The sequence below is a fragment of the Mobula hypostoma genome, chromosome 9, assembly GCF_963921235.1.
Source record: "Mobula hypostoma chromosome 9, sMobHyp1.1, whole genome shotgun sequence".
Taxonomy (NCBI): domain Eukaryota; kingdom Metazoa; phylum Chordata; class Chondrichthyes; order Myliobatiformes; family Myliobatidae; genus Mobula; species Mobula hypostoma.
The window spans coordinates 105,188,999-105,208,828 of record NC_086105.1 but is presented as its reverse complement, the minus strand read 5'-3'; the positions used below and the strand labels follow the sequence as shown (position 1 = coordinate 105,208,828).

Genomic DNA, 19,830 nt, shown 5'->3' with positions numbered 1-19,830 from the left:
GGCTTAGATTAATTGTTCCTCCCTCTACAGTCTTTAATTTTGAGAAATTCATTCTATACAAAACAATCTTAGAGATGCTGAGATTTGAACCAGTACAAATATACTTCAACAATGCCAAGAATTCAATTCCCACTTGCTAGCATTAAACTCTGTTCACTCAGAAGCATTGTAACCTCAGTAATGAATGTGTTTCTTAGTTTCACTTGCCAGCAGGGCACATTAAGAGAATTAAAAAACAGGCATGTGCGATGATGGATATGTTGATGTTTCTCAGGGGAAGTCCAGACTGAGGAGCTATAGGAGGGAAAGGATGACAGGACACAGGAATGAAACTGCAGTTTTCTGGCTGCACAGAGCCTGCAGGTGAAGTTAGTGAAACTGGGACCCCCGGGTCTGAAGTTCACTCCGAAGAGCACAGAGGGGATGAGAGATCTTGGGCAGGCATCAAACTTCATTTCCCATAAAAGGAACAGATGCAGTAGGGGCTTGTGCAGAGTCAGGAGGGTGGAGAAGATGGCGACGCGACGGCAGTGCGCGCGGCCACTTCGGTGATGAATATCTGTCAAGCAGGGGACCGTGCACAATTCTGATTTGATGGAGACAGACGTGAGAGCACAGCGGAACATCTGGAAAACTTCTGAAATGCCCGCTTCATTGCCACTGCTACTGTGTGGTAAGCGGAATCTCCAGAGCTGAAGGCCCCGAAATCCTCAGCTTTGCGTGTTTCAGCGGCTGGGGAGAGGTCGAAGGCGCTCGGCAGAGGATGGCGCTCGGGAGGCTGTATCGGAGAGGCTGGTCGGAAGCTCGAAGTTTTCGGACGGATGGACTCCGTGTCGGCTGGGGTCAGCTGCTTCCAAGGTATCGGCAAGTTGACGGTGCCTGGAGGTTTATGGCAGGGAGTTTCTCCCTTTTGCCGCCTGCTATCGGGGACTCAGGAGTCGATCGACTTGGGAATTTGAGACTTTTTTTTACTGTATCCATGGTCTGTTCTTTATCAAATTATGGTATTGCTTTGCACTGCTGTAACTATATGTTATACTTATGTGGTTCTGTCAGCGTTAGTCTTTGGTCTGTCCTGTTTTCTGTGATATCACTCCGGAGAAACATTGTATCATTTCTTAATGCATGTATGCATTTCTAAATGACAATAAAAGAGGACTGAGTGTTCTCATAATCTAAATCTAAAGTAGCTATCATTTGTTACTGGGAAGATGCTGAAGTCTATAGTCAAATGCTGGTCATTGAAAGCTTAATTCAAACAAACAAATGTAACAGGATTTTATGAAAGGATTATAAGTGAAGGGTGATCAGTAACAGGTTGATTGAACACATTGGTTTCCCAGCTGCCTCTGCATACTTGGAAAATTACCTCCCTGCCTTAAAACAAGGAAAGCACGAATCTCCTACCACAGCAGAGAGTGAAAGCCATGGCAGGAGTGATTTGGGAGGACTGGACAGAGTGGCCAGCCATGAGTAAACAAGGAAAGTTGAAGAAGGGCCTATTGGAGGAAGGTGTTCACCTCAGCTGGAGATCCTTAATCTGAGATAAAACTTAGCATTCCAGCTAAGGCCTGCTTCAGTGATCTTGTACATCCTGATTGTGTGGTAAACTTTTGCATGTGATACCAAGGGAGAACTTTACATCTCAGTGTATGCTCGGCAGTCTCCGTGTGCTTGCACAGCACACACGTGGAGACTTTACAGTACTTTAGACTTGAAAGTAGAACTCCATAACCTAAAGTGTAGGTACGCCGCCTTAAATTGTGAACCTCTTCAAATATGTGTCAACTCATTTTTCCTTTTAATTATATACATCAAATTTCCTAATTATATTCTACATCGCCCATTTGCAAGCTGCAATTCTTCAATTTTGGCAGTGTGAAAATGTACAACTCATGTTACTAACTCAGTATTTATGGCATACTGCCAATGTTTCACAATCAAAGAATGCAACTCAAATTTTTGTATACATCAGATCATTATGGTGCAGGAGGTATTCGACGTAATTTTAAAAATGAACAACTGAGATGATTGTCTAGAATTAAACATATTTTAAGCAAATTAAAATAATCAAGTATAATTTTTCCACTTATTTTCATTTTCCAACATTCACTTTCTAATAGATCGAATAACAAATTTCCATTCCCTGGGTGAGAACATGGACAAATAAACCTTTCAGGCTGTTCCTCATCTGACCCCAAATGCATCAAGGAAGACTTTGATTTCATCAGGCTAGATTCTGAGTTTGATGAAGATTGTATGCTACAGATCAGTTGTTATATTTGGCACATGTTCTCAGAGTTTCTTCAAGATTTTATCGAGATGCCAGAAACATCAGCCAAGTATCCAAAATATGCACTGTACCCACCAGGGCACCTGTAACCTATATGTACAGGACAAGCAACTGAGTTGGCTTGTCACCATATCAAATTAGAAAAGTACCCAGAAAAATCTGAGGCAGAAACTATCACTTTGACGATTTATTTCAAGGTTATTAATGGTCCAGAGGTCAAATCAAAAGTCGGGAAGAAATTGAAAGAGTGAAAACAGACAGACAAGAAATTAAAATATTTCCAAAATTCTTCAAAAGTAATCAATATCTGAAGGAAGGGCACTCCAAATTTATGAAAGCTATTTTCAGATCAGAGAAGATATTCAAGTGCAATTAAGACAAGCGTTTACTGTTAAATGAGTTCTTGCACTGGAAAGACAATCATTAAGTGTTTCTGGGATTTTTGGTCTGTATCTATTAATATCTAGTGCCATTTGATTTTATTCCATAGACTGAAATAGTGAGATAGATAGAGGGATAACATTACACATGGCTTTTGCAGAAGTAAACCATATTTCTTATTTGGAGGCTTTATGTTGTAGTCACTGGAAAGGGCTGCCACATTTCCACGATTATAATTATAATCCTCACCATTACTTTAATGCAAAATCTAGTCCCGTATTTGGAAGTATATCAGCGAGATATGAATCAACCACCCCAACTAATTTGGCAACAGAACCGTAGCATAAATGTCAAAAGAAAATGAGGCCAAGACACACTCGCTTTCCAATATAAACTTACTTCTGCAACACTGTGAAGCCAAAGAATCAAGTTTAATAATACTTGGACATAAACTGTATGGTTCTTGAGTTTAATCCCTGACGTAAATTATTCAGAAGGTACATGTACAATAATATGCACATATTATCACATTGTTATATCGAACAATTAATGGTCTTTAAAGAGGAGAGTAGAGACTATTGCTAACCTTTAAGTAGGTGGTGCTGGGAGTATGAATATGGATTCTTCCTTCCCTCTTGTTGCCTTTGTTCTTGTAGTAGGTGTAGATGACCAAGTTTTTCACAGATATTGCCTTGGCTGCTGTAATTTCTACACTTGATTGGTAAGCACGGACATGAGGCTGGTTCAGCTTGTGTGAGGAGTGGAGATAAAGCCAAGGAGTGTCCAGATTCAATGAACCTTCACAGAAGTTGAGGGAGAAAAGAGTTTTACATGAGAGGAAAGTTGGAATTTGTAAATGAATCCTTTGAACAACTATCGGGTTGATGTTTAAAAGCTTGAGATTTCTCTTAATGTTGTTGCATTTGTTACCTTGTTTCTGTGGTATTGCTGCATAGACAGATGCCAGGAAGTATTGAAGACCTGTCTTAGAGCTGCCAAGCGATATTGCACCAACTCTAAACCAAATTGAGAAGCCAACGCCATCTCCAATGGGATTGCACCACCAAGCACATCTTTCCCTCCCCCCTCCACTTGCTGCTTTCCGCAAGGATTGCTCCCTACGTGACTTCCTTGTCCATTTGTTCCGTCCCACTGATCTCCCTCCTGGCACTCACCCTTGCAAGTGGAACAAGTGCTACACCTGACCCTACACTTCCTCCCTCACTTCCATTCAAGGCCCCAAACAGTCCTTCCAGCTGAGGCTGGTGGGATCACACACTGTGTCCAGTGCTGCTGGTGTGGCCTCCTATGTATCAGTGAGAACTGACGTACACTGGAAGACTGCTTCACCAAGCACCTACGCTCCATCCATCAGAAAAAGTGGGATCTCCCAGTGGCCGCCCATTTTAATTCCACTTCCCATTCCCATTCTGACATGTCAGTCCATGGCCACCTCTACTGTCGTGATCAGGCTCAGCATTGGAGGAACAACACCTTAGTCTGGTAGCCTCCAATCTGATGGCATGAATATCGATTTCTCGAACTTCTGGCAATGGCCCCCCATCCCTCTCCGTTCCCCATCCCTTTTCCCTCTCTCACCTTATCTCCTTGCCTGCCCATCGCCTCCTTCTGGTGCTCCTCCCCCTTTTCTTTCTTCCATGGCTTTCTGTCCTCTTCTATCACACTCTCTATCTCTTTCACCAATTAACTTCGCAGCTCTTTACTTCATCCTTCCCCCTCTCAATTTCAGCTATCACCTTGTGTTTCTCTTTCCCCTCCCCCCACATTTAAAATCCATTCCTCAGCTTTTCTCTCCAGTCCCGCTGAAGGGTCTCGGCCCGAAATGTTGACTGTACTCTTTTCCCTAGATGCAGCCTGGCCTGCTGAGTCCCTCCAGCATTTGGTGTGTGTAACTCTAAACCAAATATAGTTTTCCTTCTCTACAGCTTTTCTCCAGGAAATGCATCCAGAAATTCTAGTGTGTCCTAAAAGGGAGGAGAAGGCAAAAAAGGAAGAAAGCTTCTCCAAATGAGCTGCAACTAGACTAGAGCGGGATGATGCAACAAGGCTGAAACTGGAAGTCTTAGAGATTACAGTGTTCAGTCCGAAGTTCAACTCAAGCCCGAATACAGCACCAAAGTTTTCAAACAGTCTGGTTCACTGTAAGCCAGGGAGAATGACAGAGATGGAGGCTAAAGAAAAGAGTTTTGAGATGAATATAATGGCTTCAGTCTTCTCAATATTTAACTTCATCTCACCTAGTACTGGGTGTGGGATAACAGTCGAGCAATTTAGGCTGCAGAGCCAGGAGTGGGGTGATGAGGCAGAGCTGTGTGTCTTCAGCACACACATGGAAACATGCACTGGAGTACAGTGCACGGAATGATCCTGGGGAGACACCAGTGAGTAATGTACATGCCGAGAAGATAAGGCATTACTAATAGTTTTCCAGTTTTGAATAAAAGGACAAGAATAAAATCAGCCAGTCTAAGAGGTGATGCAGTGTCCCTTTCTTCGATTCTGCCTGCTCCCCTCTTGCATTGTGTAAGCCTAAACCACCATTTCCCCTACAGAGCTTTACTTTCAGCTGTTTCCCAGATACATGGTCCTTCCAGCTGTCGAGGAGCCTTTACAACATTTTGTTTTGCTTTACAACATTACAAGGTTTCTGCTTTCCCAGGCCTTCTGTCACTGGGTCTCAGTTAAAATTGCTTATGCATCTCAATGATGCCCCTATTTAAGTTTGGCTCTGTTTCAAATTGGAGATAAAATTCATTTACTGGACTTTCCCTCCCCCCCCCACCCCCAAATGAGCAATATGGAAATGTACTTCAGATTCTCTCTAATTCCCATTCTCAGTGACCCCAAACCCAGGTTTGTTTGGCTACTCCAGCCATTTGGGAGCTCTTTAATATTCCAATCTGGTATCAACACCTAAAAGGAAAATGTATAACCATCTTGGCCAAAATAACTGCTTGATCTGTTCTCAGTGAATTCAAAAAGTGAACATCAGATCCAATTATTCTAAATTGAATGATAATGTGGTATGTAATGAAATTTTTACATCTTAAAAAGGCCTAAGATAACATTTTTTTGAGGCGATGCCCCATAAAAGGCAGTATCCATCATTAAGGACCCCCAACACCCAGGACATGCCCTCTTCTAATTGCTACCATCAGAGAGGAGGCACAGGAGCATGAAGATACACTCAACCATTCAGAAGCAGATTCTTCCCTTCCACTATCAGATTTCTGAATGGACACTGAAACCATGTACACTACCTTCCTATTTTTCTCATCTCTATTTCCTTGCACTACTTATTTATTTTTTTGATATACTCCATATTGTAATTTATAGGTTTTTTAAAAAAAATGTATTACAATGTACTGCTGCCGCAAAATAACACATTTCACAACATATGCTAGTGATATTCAACCCGATTTTGATTCTGATTCTGAGGATAACATTTATATTTAATGTTTATTATTCTTTGTACTTTTGGTGCACTGACAACTTCTGGGTTAAACTAGAGCTCTGTCATGAACTAACTTCAAGTTCAAGTACATATAAGGTATCCATTCACACTTCTTACTCTTGGAAATGAACACGTTATTGCAAACATTTATCTGATTTTTTTCACACATTTATGACATTAACAATGAGAAAGGATTCTGTTCTGAAATTGCTGCCAGAACCAGACACTTGCACAAAATCCTTGACATAGGAAGAAAGCAGTTACACCATTACTCACTGTTGACAATGGCAGTAAAATATTTGTTTCATTTTGGCTTAAAAACAATATTTCTTTCTGAACATAAGTTGAATCATAACCTCTCGGTTGTGCAAAAACTTAAAACACGGTTTTCTTGTAATGCATCGGCTTCTAATCTTCTTACCTTCCCACTTCTTTAGATTAGGTTTTGATGTATCCTTCCACTGAAGTCCCGCTTGGAATGGAATCTTGTCATTGTAGAAAACTTTGGCTTCTGTGTTGCTCTCAGAATATCCCTGCAGCAACTGGGAATGCTGTAGCTGTGTCTTGTAATTAATTTGTTTTTCTGGAATTCGCAAGGTGAACTAGATAATGAATTAGAAAATAATTCATGATGTTAAAAAAAAATTAGGGAAATGAAAACTTTTGACATTCACCATGTCAGCATTTTGTAACTCATTCAGAAAGATCCAATCGCCTGAAAATTATTTAGCCTACAAAAGCACCTTAAGTCAATGATGCACCATGAATGTATACGCATTGTGTACACAAGACTCTAGCTGTATAATTCTATTGCACAAAATGCAAAAAAAGTGAACATAGTTGAGATATTGATTGAATTCCCTTGCATACAAGGAATCATTGTACGCAAAAAATGATTATAAATTTGTATTGATTCCTTGGACCAGTTGATAATTCACAAGATATTTCAAGCATTGCATTACTGACAAGTTGGTGGCATTTCTGAAATTTCAGCCTCTATTGGGACTGAATAATTACACTGTAACCCTGATTCACCTCTGGGTTGATGCTCAGCTAGCAAACCGAGGACTCTTAGTGGAATTCCAATGAGAAATACTCCAGCAGTGCTACAATGAGCTTTTTTGCTACAGCAACCAAAATAGACAGAAGCATTTAAAGGGGAAGTCCAGTTTGTGTTTTGCAGTGAGGCTTAAAAGATTAAGAAAAAGACCCCCCTGTCCTTTGTAAGGGGAATGCTAATTTATCTTAGATCTTTAGTACTGCAAGAAACAATGGTTTGTTGAGGCTATGTCACAGTGAACATGTATTAAATAACTATCCTATAATGTATAAACGATGAGGAAACTGAGAAAAGAATTTGGCGGTGAGCCTCAGTTCCTGAAATGGACCAAACATTGCTGACCGACCAAAATCTCCCCAATTTTGGCTGCAATACTCTAAGAAAATCTAGTGCATATATCTGGTTATTATGACTACAGGACAGTGGTTCTTAATCTGCGTCACATTCAGAAAAATCCAATGAAAGGTTTGTAAGCACAATGTGAGAGGGAGAGAGATGGCCCAAATGAGATACCTCGTTTCTTCAGCTCAAATTACTTAAGAAAAAGTGTAATTTAAAGCAAGAAAGGTTACGTTGGGAATGTTTCAACATGACATGAAAACCATGAATTCTGCAGACATAAACTATTTTCTTGATAATGAAAAGTCTGGTATTTCAGTACAAGACTACCAACAACTCCATAGGGTGATAATGCTGTTCCTGTTTTCCCCCCGGATAAAAAAAAATCTCAAAGCTAACACATAGATATTGGAATGTCCCAATATTTTGACAATGCATTTCACATAGCAAACATTCACTTAGTTCTATTAACTAGAAAGAATGATAAAAAGAAACATCTTTATTATTATGTAAGGATTATGCCCTATCTGGTGTAAAACATTAAGATTTTGAATTTAGCTCATCATATTGGAAAGCTCCCGTTGTCAGGATTAACTGAAAATATGTAAGTTTATTAGAAGTCAACTTTAGTTTCTGCCACAAAGACTTCCTAATTTCATTATTTCACCAGAATTTTTGGTTTGGAACAATTTAATTCAAACTATTATGAACCAACTCACCTCCATTAAGTAATTGGTTAAGCTGAGACTGGAATCATTCTTAAACACCTGAGTGATGAAAATCTTTTTCTTGTTATTTATCTCATCCCAGTGTCTCCCGTAGTTGATCTCAAGCTGTGTATAAGTCCGCGATTCATTTTCCTCATGTTGGAGGTGAAGCTGTCAGAGTGCATAGATACTTCTTAATTTATGGCAGTGCATCAAAAACCAATGATGTCGTATATCATAGAAACAGGCCATTCAGTCCATATGAAAATTAACTTTGATTTCATTGATGCAACTTTGTGCTTTGTGCCCTCACCCCAATTTTAAAGGAGACCAGTAGAACCTGAATGACCAATTTTCCAGCTGGGGCAAATGAATTTTTAGGACAAATGCAGATGGGGCAAGTTGATAAGGCGTTCACCAACACACCAATGATTTCAAGCTTGGGTTGTTAAATTGGAGCTTAACTTCCAGGGAAAGGAGTGTCATTGGACTGCGTTTGACTATTTCCTGAGCCACTCGATCAGGACAAAGTCCTTGGTATGCTCTCAAGGTCTCACTCGAGAATCAAGAGGAGAGGAGGTTACCTTAAAGCAACTAGGGATGCTGAAACTCAGAATAATCCAGTTCAACAAAAAAAAAAGCAGGATCATTCAATAAATCAGGCAGTGTTTGTAGAGATTGAAACAGAATTCTTGTTTCAACCTCTACACACTCACTGACCTTTAATCAGAACTCATACTCTGAACACTAGTCATAAGCAATGTTTAACTGGCACTTACTGCAGCTAATGCATGCCCACATTTAGCTTTTGTGAAGTTAACAGTGATGGTGTAAATCAGCCAGTAATGATCTCACAATTCAAGGGGCATTTCTTTTTATCCCCACAAATAGCTGATTCGCGCATTGACCATAAGACTACAAGACATAGGAGCAGAATTAGGCCATTTGGCCCATCGAGTCTGCTCCGCCATTCAATCACAGCTGATCCTTTTCTCTCCCCCCTCCTCAACCCCACTCCCCGGGCTTCTCCCTGTAACTTTTGATGCCGTGTCCATTCAAGAACCTATCAAGCTCTGCTTTAATTACACCCAATGACCTGGCCTCCACAGCTGCCTGTGGTCATAAATTCCACAAATTCACTACCCTCTGGCTAATAATAACAGTGTGCAATGTAGAGCTATTATTATTTCTTCTACAATTTCTGGCCAGTGAAAACAAATCTGATCAAATTCAGAACAAAGCACCCAGTCGAATCTTGAACTCATTTTGCCTTTTACACTAACCAACTGCCACAAGGCAAATTTCTGTCTTCATCTGGCAATTATATAGCAGAATGAATGGGGTGTCTCTTAAAATTAACAGGGTCTCAGCCATTCCTCTGCCCCTGTGGATGCTGCTTAACCAGCTGAGTTCTTTGCTCCAGATTAATTCTTGCTCCAGATTCCAGTGTCTGTAGTCTCGTCTTCAAATTGAAAATCTAATTTTAATAACAGATTGTGCAAAGGAGGGTGAAAATTCTCTCAAATAACTTGCTGTGCAACGAAGTGTAAATTTACACCTGCAACATTCAGATTGCAATTGTATTACTAATATTTGTTTGATGTCTCGATATAATTTTCAGATTAGATTAAGTGGAATACCTTATGATTATAGGTTGTGATCTGAGTGCAGTGAAATTCATGTTGCACTTGGAGTTTATAAGTTTCCATAGGGCTTGCTTCTCTCTTAATTTTCTCAGCCATGTTACATTCATGCTGAAGGTTCAGAGCATCACCTTGTTTTAGAGGGAGAGAGAATTAATAATACATATGCAAATTCAATGTAAAAAATAGATTTCACAATTGACTGGATTGGCTGAGAATATAGGTCCTCTCCAGGTTATGACAGGCTTCTGCTCCTGACAACAGCTTGCAACCAAGGTAGTTCTTAAGATGGAAATTGACACTTTAGCCATCCACACTGACTCAGAGCAGGTGAGCCAGCGAGTGTGTTCAGAGTTCTCAGTTCTGGCTTGGTGGGGTGGGTTGGGGAGAGAAGGCAGATGGAAAGGCCTTGTTCCTACCCATCAGAAGCAGCTGCCGACAAATCCATTCCGCCATTTAGCCAAGTGAGCTGTCCATAAGTCAGGTGTCCACATCTTGAAGACAGCTTGTAATTCAACCAAGCTTTTTTTTTTAACCTCTAAGTTTATTGCCACCTTTCTACTGTACACAAGGTAACAACACTAGCAGACCTACACAAGGTGCAGTCCCTGCCTATATTTTCTTTAACTATTCTATCCGATTTTGGCTTTCCTCTGTGGTCAAAGGATGGAAGGAAGCAAAGTAAAAGCATTGCAAAATGACCAACGGAATTCAAACTGCATTCTTCATTAAGCGACAGTAATAACTTGCAACATCTCATTATAAAGTGACATGCTGGCTTTAAAGGGATGTGGATTTCAGTTAGGGAGCATAGTTTAAAGCTGTAGAGTTTGTACATTTTTAACAGAAATTCTTAATTTGTGTTGACATCAGAACTAACCCTTGCAGCCATGTTAAGGGGAGATGCACGCAGAGCGCAGAGCATCTCGATAACATCATCCCTACTTTCCTCTTCGCTGTTGTGAACAACAGGGCTGGAATGGTGGCCACTGATTGTTAGCTTGCACAGGCAGAGTTTCCAGGATTGCTGGAGAGGGATTAGGCACAGAATTGGAGGCAAGTAGAGTTGATGGGGATATCATATGGTGGGAGTGCCTGCAAAAGTATTTTTCATTTGGAATTGCAGCTTCCAGTTTAATGATAATTCAAAATGAGCATCCTACGTACGGGCACTGCTCAGAGTGACCAGCCACGTTCTGGTGTCATCACGCAAATTAAGTGAAACTTGGAAGCCGCGTAAGCATAGTGCGCAATGGCTTTCAGTTCAGTTTATGGCAGCAACATCACTGAGCAAGCTGTGAGCTTTGAAGCTCTATAGCTGCAAATAAGTTAATGTGTTTCCAGCTTTGAAATGCTTTGAATCTTAAAGACCCTCCAAGATCATAAAGTGATAAAGTCTCCAGTCTAAACGAAAAGTTTATGATGCTTTGCTAAGAATAACAAAGATCAAAGGGCTAGAGGCTCGGTTAATAAAATGCTGTCAAAAATACTGATGAAGAGGGTCCAAAGTTGGTGCTGTTCCTGAGGTAGTTAAACAGTTGGAGCCTTGTAAAGGGAAAACTTGGCCAGCAAACATGCTTATTTTTTTAATTTCTATTCAGCATCCTCTGCCAGAAGTGTCTGCATGAAGACTGGGAGAGTACAGCTCAAGATATTCATTGCCCTTCCTCTAAAATTAATGCAATGACTCATGGTCAGTGTACAAGTTTGAAGCCAGAGTCTCTGGAAGTTTTCCTCACCATGACTCAGCTTTCAGGGGAGGAAGAACACAAATGTGGAATATACAGACAATGGAGGAAGTAAAAACAAAGATTACTCTGCTGCAAATTTTGATAGAAACATTTGATTTAAATTATAGAATATGTTATAAGTAAAAATAAGCTAACAACAGCAGGAGGCAGTTAGTAATGTTCTCTGCTGTAATTCATCGTAAAGCAATGCTATGCTTGGCCCCAATGTAATGTCCTTCTCCTTATGCTAAAAAACACAGAAAAATAACTTAAACATTGCATCTTCAGCTTTGATAGGCTCACATTTCGCCTCAATGCTAAGTTGCTAAAGGTTGAGGTGAAGTTGAGGCAGTTTGCATCATTTGAGACCCACATAGGAGGAAGAGGAGAAAAACTGGATCAGATTAAAACATGGGCAGAGGCAAAACTTAAAGTTTTGCCAGAACTCACAGCAGAAGAATCATTCAATCCAAAGGAAATAGCCTACACTCATTCAGCACTTCTTGGGGTGGCATGACAGACCAGAAGAATTGAATGTGTTACAAGAGCAAGATATAGAACCAGAAACCTTGGGCCAGTCAGTCTAAGGGCAATGAAGGGCAACTTTTATAGACAATAACCCATTCAAAATTAAATGGAAACTGGAAAAAATATATTAATTAATAAATAAAACTAGCATTGATTTATTAAAAGTAAATTAGGTTTGACTAATTTTGTTGAGGCATCTGATGAAGTACTGGAGAGAACTGATGAAGGTAACAGAGTAATAGAGGTCATGATTCAAGATTATTTGTCACTTGTATTTCAAAACATGCAGTGAAATGTTAACAACCAACATGCCCAAAAGTGTGCTTAGAGCAGCCTACAAGTGTCACCACACATTTTAGCACCAACATAGATGCCCACAACGCTCGATACATGATTCAAAAATGCTACATGCCACCAAGTTAAAACCAATCATTGAGTATCTATATTAATGTCCGTTAACAAGCATTTTGTCCATAGCTTACAATGCATTGACAATTTAAGTACTCTTTCTGATGCTCCTTAAATGTTGGGAGTACCTGGCTTCACAACCTTCTCAGGCATGCAGTTCCAGATTGTAACCACTCCCTGAGTGAACAACTTCATCTTTGGATCCCCATTAAAACTCTTACTTATCACCTTAAAGCAATACCCTCTGGTTCTTTCCTCTCTGCCTTAGGGAAAAGTTTCTTATTATCTGCTCGATTTATGCCTCTCATAATTTTATACATTTCTGTCAAGTACATCTCCTCAGCCTCCACTGCTCCAAGGAGAAGAAACCCAACCAATCTCTCTCCACAACTGAAATATTTCATCCCAGGCAACATCGTGATAGATCTCTTCTGGGCTCTCTCCAGTGTAATCATGTCTTTTCAATACTTTTGGGACCAGAACGACACACAATATTCCAACTGTGACCCAATTAATTCTTTAAAGTTTTACTAAGACCTCCCTTCTTCTCTGCCCTGACTAATGAGAGCAAGCATCCCATGTCTTCTTCAGCACCTTGTCTACTTTTGATACATTCTTTGAGAATTTTGACATTTGAGCATTGAGGTGATTGTCTTTTCAATACTCCCAAGGGCTCAACCATATATGGTGCACGTACTACCCTTATTAGACCCCCAGCCCCCAACATAAGTAAGCTCAATCTTACTGGCATTAAATTCCACCTGCCATTGCTCTGACCTACTTGCCAGCTAATCAAGATCATTCTGTAGCCCAAGACAAACCCCCTCTTCTATCAATAACACCACCACGGTTCATATCACATGCAATAAGAAGTAACAGATGGGATTATAGAGCAGTGAAGTGTACGGCCATGCACTTTGGTACAAGGAATAAAGGCACAGACTATTGTATAAACGGGGAGGAAATTCAAAGATCAGAGGTGCAAATGGAATTGGGTGTCCTTGTGCAGGATTCCCTAAAGGTTAACTTGCAGGTTGAGTTGGTAGTAAAGAAGGCAAATGCAATGTTAGCATCCATTTCAAGAGGACTAGAATATAAAAGCAAGGATGTAATGCTGAGGCTCTGTAAGGTATTGGTCAGAGCGGACTTGCAGCATTCTGAGCAATTTTTAGCCCCTTATCTCAGAACAATTGTGCCAGCATTGGAGAGGGTCCAGAAGAGGTACACGAGAATGATTCTGGGAGTGAAAGGGTTAATGTATGAGGACTGTTTGACGGCTCTGGACCTGTATTCTCGAGTTCTCATTGAAGCCTATTGAATATTGAAAGGGCTATATAGAGTGTATGTGGAGAGGGTGTTTCCTATCGTGGGGTAGTCTAGACCAAAGGACGCAGTCTCATGATAGAGGGACGTCCATTTACAGCAGAGATGAGCAGAAATTTCTTTAGCCAGAGGGTAGTCAATCTGTGGAATTTATTGCCACAGACAGCAATGGAGGCAAAGACATAGTGCATATTGAAAGCGGAGGTTGACGGGTTCCTGATTAGTCAGGGTATCAAAGGTTATGGGAAGGAGGCTGAAAAACGGGATTGAGAGAAAAAATAAATCAGCCATGATGGAATGGTGGAGCAGACTTGACGTGCTGAATGGCATAATTCTGCTCTTATACCTTATGGTCTAATAATGCAGAGTCTAAAGAAGTGAGATAAAACTGCATGAAGTCATGGACTATGTACAGATTACAGAGGAGGGCCTAAACAAGGTGTTCCCTTGGACCTTGTGTGATGTTAGTGTAGAAATTGTAGTGACCCTAGCAGAGATAATTAAAATGTTCTAAGCCATAGGTGAGGTGCTGAGGATTGGAGGATTGCTAATGTTTTTCCATTGTTCTAAATAAGCTGATAAATTATTGGCCAGTGAGCCTGACGTCAGCAATAGGCAAGTTATTGGAAGGTATTCTATGAGACCAGATATACAGTATAAGCACTTGGACTGACAGGGATTGATTAGGGATAGTCAACACGGCTTTGTAGGTTATGTCTAATCAATCATATAGAGTTTTTTAAGGAAGATACCTTAAATATGGATGTTGTCTACACAGACTTTAGCAAGGCTTTTGACATTGTCCTACATTGGGGGGGTTGGTCAAGAGGTTCAATTGCTTGGCATTCAGGATGAGGTTGCAAAATGGATTAAACATTAGCTTTGGGGGAAGACAGGGAATCATAGTAGACGGTTCCCTCTCTGATTGGAGGCCTGTGACTAGTGGCATGCCACATAGATCGGTGCTGGGTCTATTGTTATTTCTCATCTATAGTTTAGTGATCTGGATGATAATGTTGTAAATTTGCAGATGACACCAAGATTGGGGGCAGAGTAGACAGTGAGGACAGCTATCAAAGCTTGAAGCAGGATCTGGACCAGCTGGCAAAATGGGCTCAAAATAGCAGATGGAATTTAACACAGACAAATGCGAGTTGATGCAGTTTGAAAGGACAAACCAGAGTAGGACTTGCACGGTAAGCGATAGGGCACTGAGGAGCGTAGTAGCACCGAAGAATCTGGGAATACAGATCCATAATTCCTTGAAAATGGCATCACCAGGTAGATAGGGTTAAAAAGATAACTTTTGGCAAATTGGCTTTCATAAGTCAAAGTATTGAGTACAAGAGTTGGGAAGTTATGTAAACGATGTGTAAGACACCGGTGAGGGCAAGTCTGAAGTATTGTGTTCATCTACCTAGTTCTGGTCACCTACGTACAGGAAAGATGTCAATAAGGTTGAAAGAGTGCAGAGAAAATCTACAAGGTTGTTGCTACAATTTGAAGACCTATGTTATAGGGAAAGATCGAATAGGTTAGGACTAGAGTATACAAAATTATGAGGGGTATAGATAAGTTAAATGTAAGTAGGCTATTTCTCCTGAGGTTGGATGAGACTAGAACTAGAGGTCATGGATTAAGGGTGAAAGGTGAAATGTTTAAGGGGAACCTGACAGGGATTTCTTTACTCTAAGGATGATTAGAGTAGGGAATGAGCTGCCATAGGAAGTAGCGGATATGGGTTTGATTTCAAGAGAAGTTTGGATAAGTACATGGGCAGGACAGGTATGGAGGGTTTTGGTTCAGGTGTTGGTTCAGGTGTGTGTTGATGGGACTAGGCAGAATTGAATTGAATTGACTTTATTATTTATATCACATATAAGAGGAGTTAAAATCTTTACGTTACGTCTCCATCTAAATGTGCAATGTGCAATTCACAGTAATTTATAATAAATAGTGTGTACTACAGGACAGTCAATGTAACATAGAAATACAATTGTGTCGGCATGAATTAATCAGCCTGAAGGCCTGGTGGAAGAAGCTGTCCCGGAACCTGTTGGTCCTGGCTTTTATGCTGTGGTACCGTTTCCCAGATTGGAGCAGCTGGAACAGTTTGTGGTTGGGGTGACTTGGGTCCCCAATAATTCTTCGGGTCCTTTTTATACACCTGTCTTTATAAATGTCCTGAATCATGGGAAGTTCACATCTCCAGATGCACTGGGCTGTTCACACCACCCTCTGAAGAGTCTTGCGATTGAGGGAAGTACAGTTCCAATACCAAGCAGTGATGCAGCCAGTCAGGATGCTCTCAATTCTGCCCCTGTAGAAAGTTCTTAGGATTTGGGGGCCCGTACCAAACTTCTTCAACCGTCTGACGTGAAAGAGACACTGTTGTGCCTTTTTCACCACACAGCCAGTATGTACAGACCACGTGAGATCTTCGGTGATGTTTATGCTGAGGAACTTAAAGCTGTCCACCCTCTCAACCCCCAGATCAATTGATGTCTATAGGGGTTAGCCGGTCTCCATTCCTCCTATAGTCCACAACCAGCTCCTTTGCTTTTGCGACATTGAGGGAGAGGTTGTTTTCTTGACACCATTACGTTAGGGTGATAACCTCTTCTCTGTAGGCTGCCTTGTTATTATTGGAGATTAGGCCAACCAGTATAGTGTCATCAGCAAATTCAATTAGCAGATTGGAGCTGTGGGTGGCAACACAGTCATGGATATACAGCGAGTAAAGGAGGGGGCTTAGGACACAGCACTGAGGGGCGCCTGTATTGAGGGTCAGAGGGGCAGAGGTGAGGGAGCCCACTCTTCCATCCGCTGGCGATCTGACAGGAAGTCCAGGATCCAGCTGCACAAGGCAGGGTGAAGGCCGAGGTCTCTGAGCTTCTTGTTGAGCCTGGAGGGAATTATGGTGATGAATGCTGAACTGTAGTCCAAGAACAGCATTCTTGCATAAACATCCTTCTTCCCCAGATGTGAAAGGACAGTGTGTAGAGCTGTGGCTATTGCGTCATCTGTCGATCGGTCGTGTCGCTAGGTGAATTGTAGGGGGTCTAGTGTGGGTGGCAGCATGCTGCAGATGTAATCCTTGACCAGCCTCTCAAAACATTTGCTAATTATTGAGGTGAGTGCGACAGGACACCAGTCATTCAGACATGCTACCTCGGTCTTATTTGGTAAGGGGGCAATTGAAGCAGGAGGGCACTCTACACTGGGAGAGGGAGAGATTGAAAATGTCTGAAAACACACTCGTTAGTTGTGCCGCACACCCTCTGAGTAACAGTTTGGCATGGATTAGATGGGTCAAAGGGCCTATTTCTGTACTGTAGTGCTCTACGACCCTACGAACAGACTACTTGATGTAATAAATAAAAATCCAATAATCCTGTCAACAAAGCCCAATAGATTAATAGATTAGTCACAACAAAATTGACTAATGGACAGAATGCAGAAAGTAGTGACTTAAAACTGTCTTTTCAGATTACAGAAGTATAAAATACTGGCTGTAGGATCAAAGTCTTGATTGGAGATAATGACCAAGTTTGCAATGTTCTCAAAACTATGTCATAAAAATTATTTCAGAAGCACGCATTGTCAAACGAAATGAGCAGGAATGCAGCAGCTGTCACTTATGAAGAGAAGTCTGAACAGTTTATTTTCTCTGGAAGAATAAGGATATGCAATTTAAAATAAGTGGTATGAATTTAAACCAGGCTTAGAGAGGGAGAGATCAAGTAAATGTGTCGTGACAGAGTCATGTGTGATGAGAAGATCATGAGAAAGAAAATGCCTCTAAAAATAGACACGGGACAAAAATAGCAAGCAAGTTGTGGTAAATCATTTTTTGGAACTGATTAAGGTTCATGGGAATCAAAATTTAAGTTGCTGCAGAGAAAAACTACCAACATAGAAAATGGTGAAGAAAGACTCCAACTAGGTAGAGAATATCAACAGATTGATTTTGTTCTCCTCAGAGCCCAAATGTTGAAGGGAGGTTTTACTTCAAAATTATGGTCCTGATAGAGTAAACAAAGACGAAGATTTAGGAACAAATATAGCTTTGATGGAGTGAAACCACAGTTTGGAGTAGTTTTACACTACTTAAGAAAAATTTCACTGGGCATCTGAGTGAATTATAGCATCAGGTGTCCATCCAACTGTATCATTCCTCCAATCTCAGGATGAGGACTCTGATCCAGACTCCCAAACAGGGCAGCACCATTCCTTTGGTGGCCTCACATCCTGAAGAAAGATTGAACCCTCATGGTCCAGTGTTCCCAATGAGTCCTTGCAGACTAGGAATATGGGTTGCTAGTTCAATGGTGTGCAAGAGCTAACCCCTCGAGTGTTACTAAAACCTGCCGTGATGAAGATATGATTGAAGCTGTTATCAGTGTGCTACAGAACAACCTTAGCGCAGGACAGCTTCTGAGTCAAACTGATCAGCCCTTCACTCAATTGGTGGTTCTTTATTCATATCAGTTTTCCTTATGGGTCAGTCGCCTGCCAGAGAGAATCTTGCACTTGAAACAGAGCATCAGCAAAAAAAAAAAAATCCAATGGCTAGTGGGTTTATCAGCAAAATTCACAAATTTAAGTTAATTGGCAGTACATTGAGGGTAGAAGATTCAATAGCAACTTTAAAAGGGGAATTAGATGAATATTGTAGCACTGGGAGAAAGCGGAGGAGACATAGTCTAACTGGATACTTCTTCAAAAGGGTCAGCACAGAAGTAGCTTCCACCTATGCCACCTTGTTCTGATCTTCAGCCCTGGTTCAAGCTTTAGCATTTTGCTAGGCGAATCTGAAAATAAAATAACTATCAATCCTTTCTTCAATAACAAGATTATACCTTGCACCCACACACAGAGCAGTCTCCAAGAATGAGATTATAAAGCCAGTGGTAAAATGGGGTAAAGTTGACATTATACTGTAAAACAAATCCTAACGAAGTATCTGAAATATAAAGCAAGGACAAAGTATCAATGCACTCACAATGAAACTGATTTCTATTGTGGATCTGAACTGTTCAGGATGGGCAATGATGGCAATGAGTAGATCCAGGTAATGATCACTCATTTACCAAAATGAGCAATAGAATCCAAACTGCATTTAACGTTCACCTCGCAAAATATGCCTCTTCACATCCCGCACATCACTATAGACACTTGTCAGCTTACCAAATAGCCCGTATCTTGCTCGTAGTGTTGAAGACAAAGTGTTTCCCCTTTGCTGCAAGAAACCAATTACTTGGCATGCCAGAATGCGTGGAAGGTAGGTGTCAGCTTCTACTGAGTATTGCTTTTGTTTCTCGTCAAGTTTTTGCTCCAAATGAACTGCACAAAGATGAAGGAAAAGTCAAAATGCTGTTTTCTTTTCCATATACAGAAGTGTCACAGTTTGAATTGCGTTCCAGCTGAATATCAAAACTCAAGTTGTATTTGTTCCAACTAAGAGCCTTTACATTGAAATATTGGCAGTTTCTTTTTCCACAGATGATGCCTGACCTGTTGAGTGTTTCTAGCATTCTATTTTTATTTCAGCTATCTAGCATCTGCAATTTTTTTGATTTTGTAGTTATTTAAGTTGTGGGGTCCAAAAAGTTAACAGTGTCTTTTGACAAGGACACTGATGGTCTCAGCTAGAAGTGGCATGGAGCCAGGAACTAGTGAAAACAGATGTGTTGATTCAGCTAATGCTCGTCATAGCCTCCCTCCACAAAGCCAGACTGGATGACCAAAGAAAAACAAACTTTCTTTTTTTTCTACCACTGAATGGGATGGTCATTCTTTTGTCACATTCCTTTGCTCTCAACCTCCAGTCTACCCCAATTCAACTGTAGCTTTAAAATTTAAGAACTACTTTCCAACTTGTAAATTGAGGTGAGGGTAAGGGATGGATAATAGTAAATGAGAAACACCTGACCATACAGC

The 19,830-nt window shown here is 40.8% G+C and overlaps 1 protein-coding gene across 1 annotated transcript in view; it reads right to left on the bottom strand.

Moving 5' to 3' along the window:
* The window catches only part of LOC134351914 (uncharacterized), a 201,738-nt gene that overhangs the window by 139,146 nt on the left and 42,762 nt on the right, over positions 1–19,830 (bottom strand). Inside the window, exons 10-14 of the mRNA XM_063058828.1 lie at positions 19,078–19,233; positions 9,896–10,029; positions 8,268–8,426; positions 6,571–6,751; positions 3,261–3,472 (exon numbers count right to left, since the gene is read on the bottom strand). Of these exons, the coding sequence (XP_062914898.1) occupies positions 3,261–3,472; positions 6,571–6,751; positions 8,268–8,426; positions 9,896–10,029; positions 19,078–19,233 (842 nt within the window). The remainder of the gene's footprint in view (positions 1–3,260; positions 3,473–6,570; positions 6,752–8,267; positions 8,427–9,895; positions 10,030–19,077; positions 19,234–19,830) is intronic.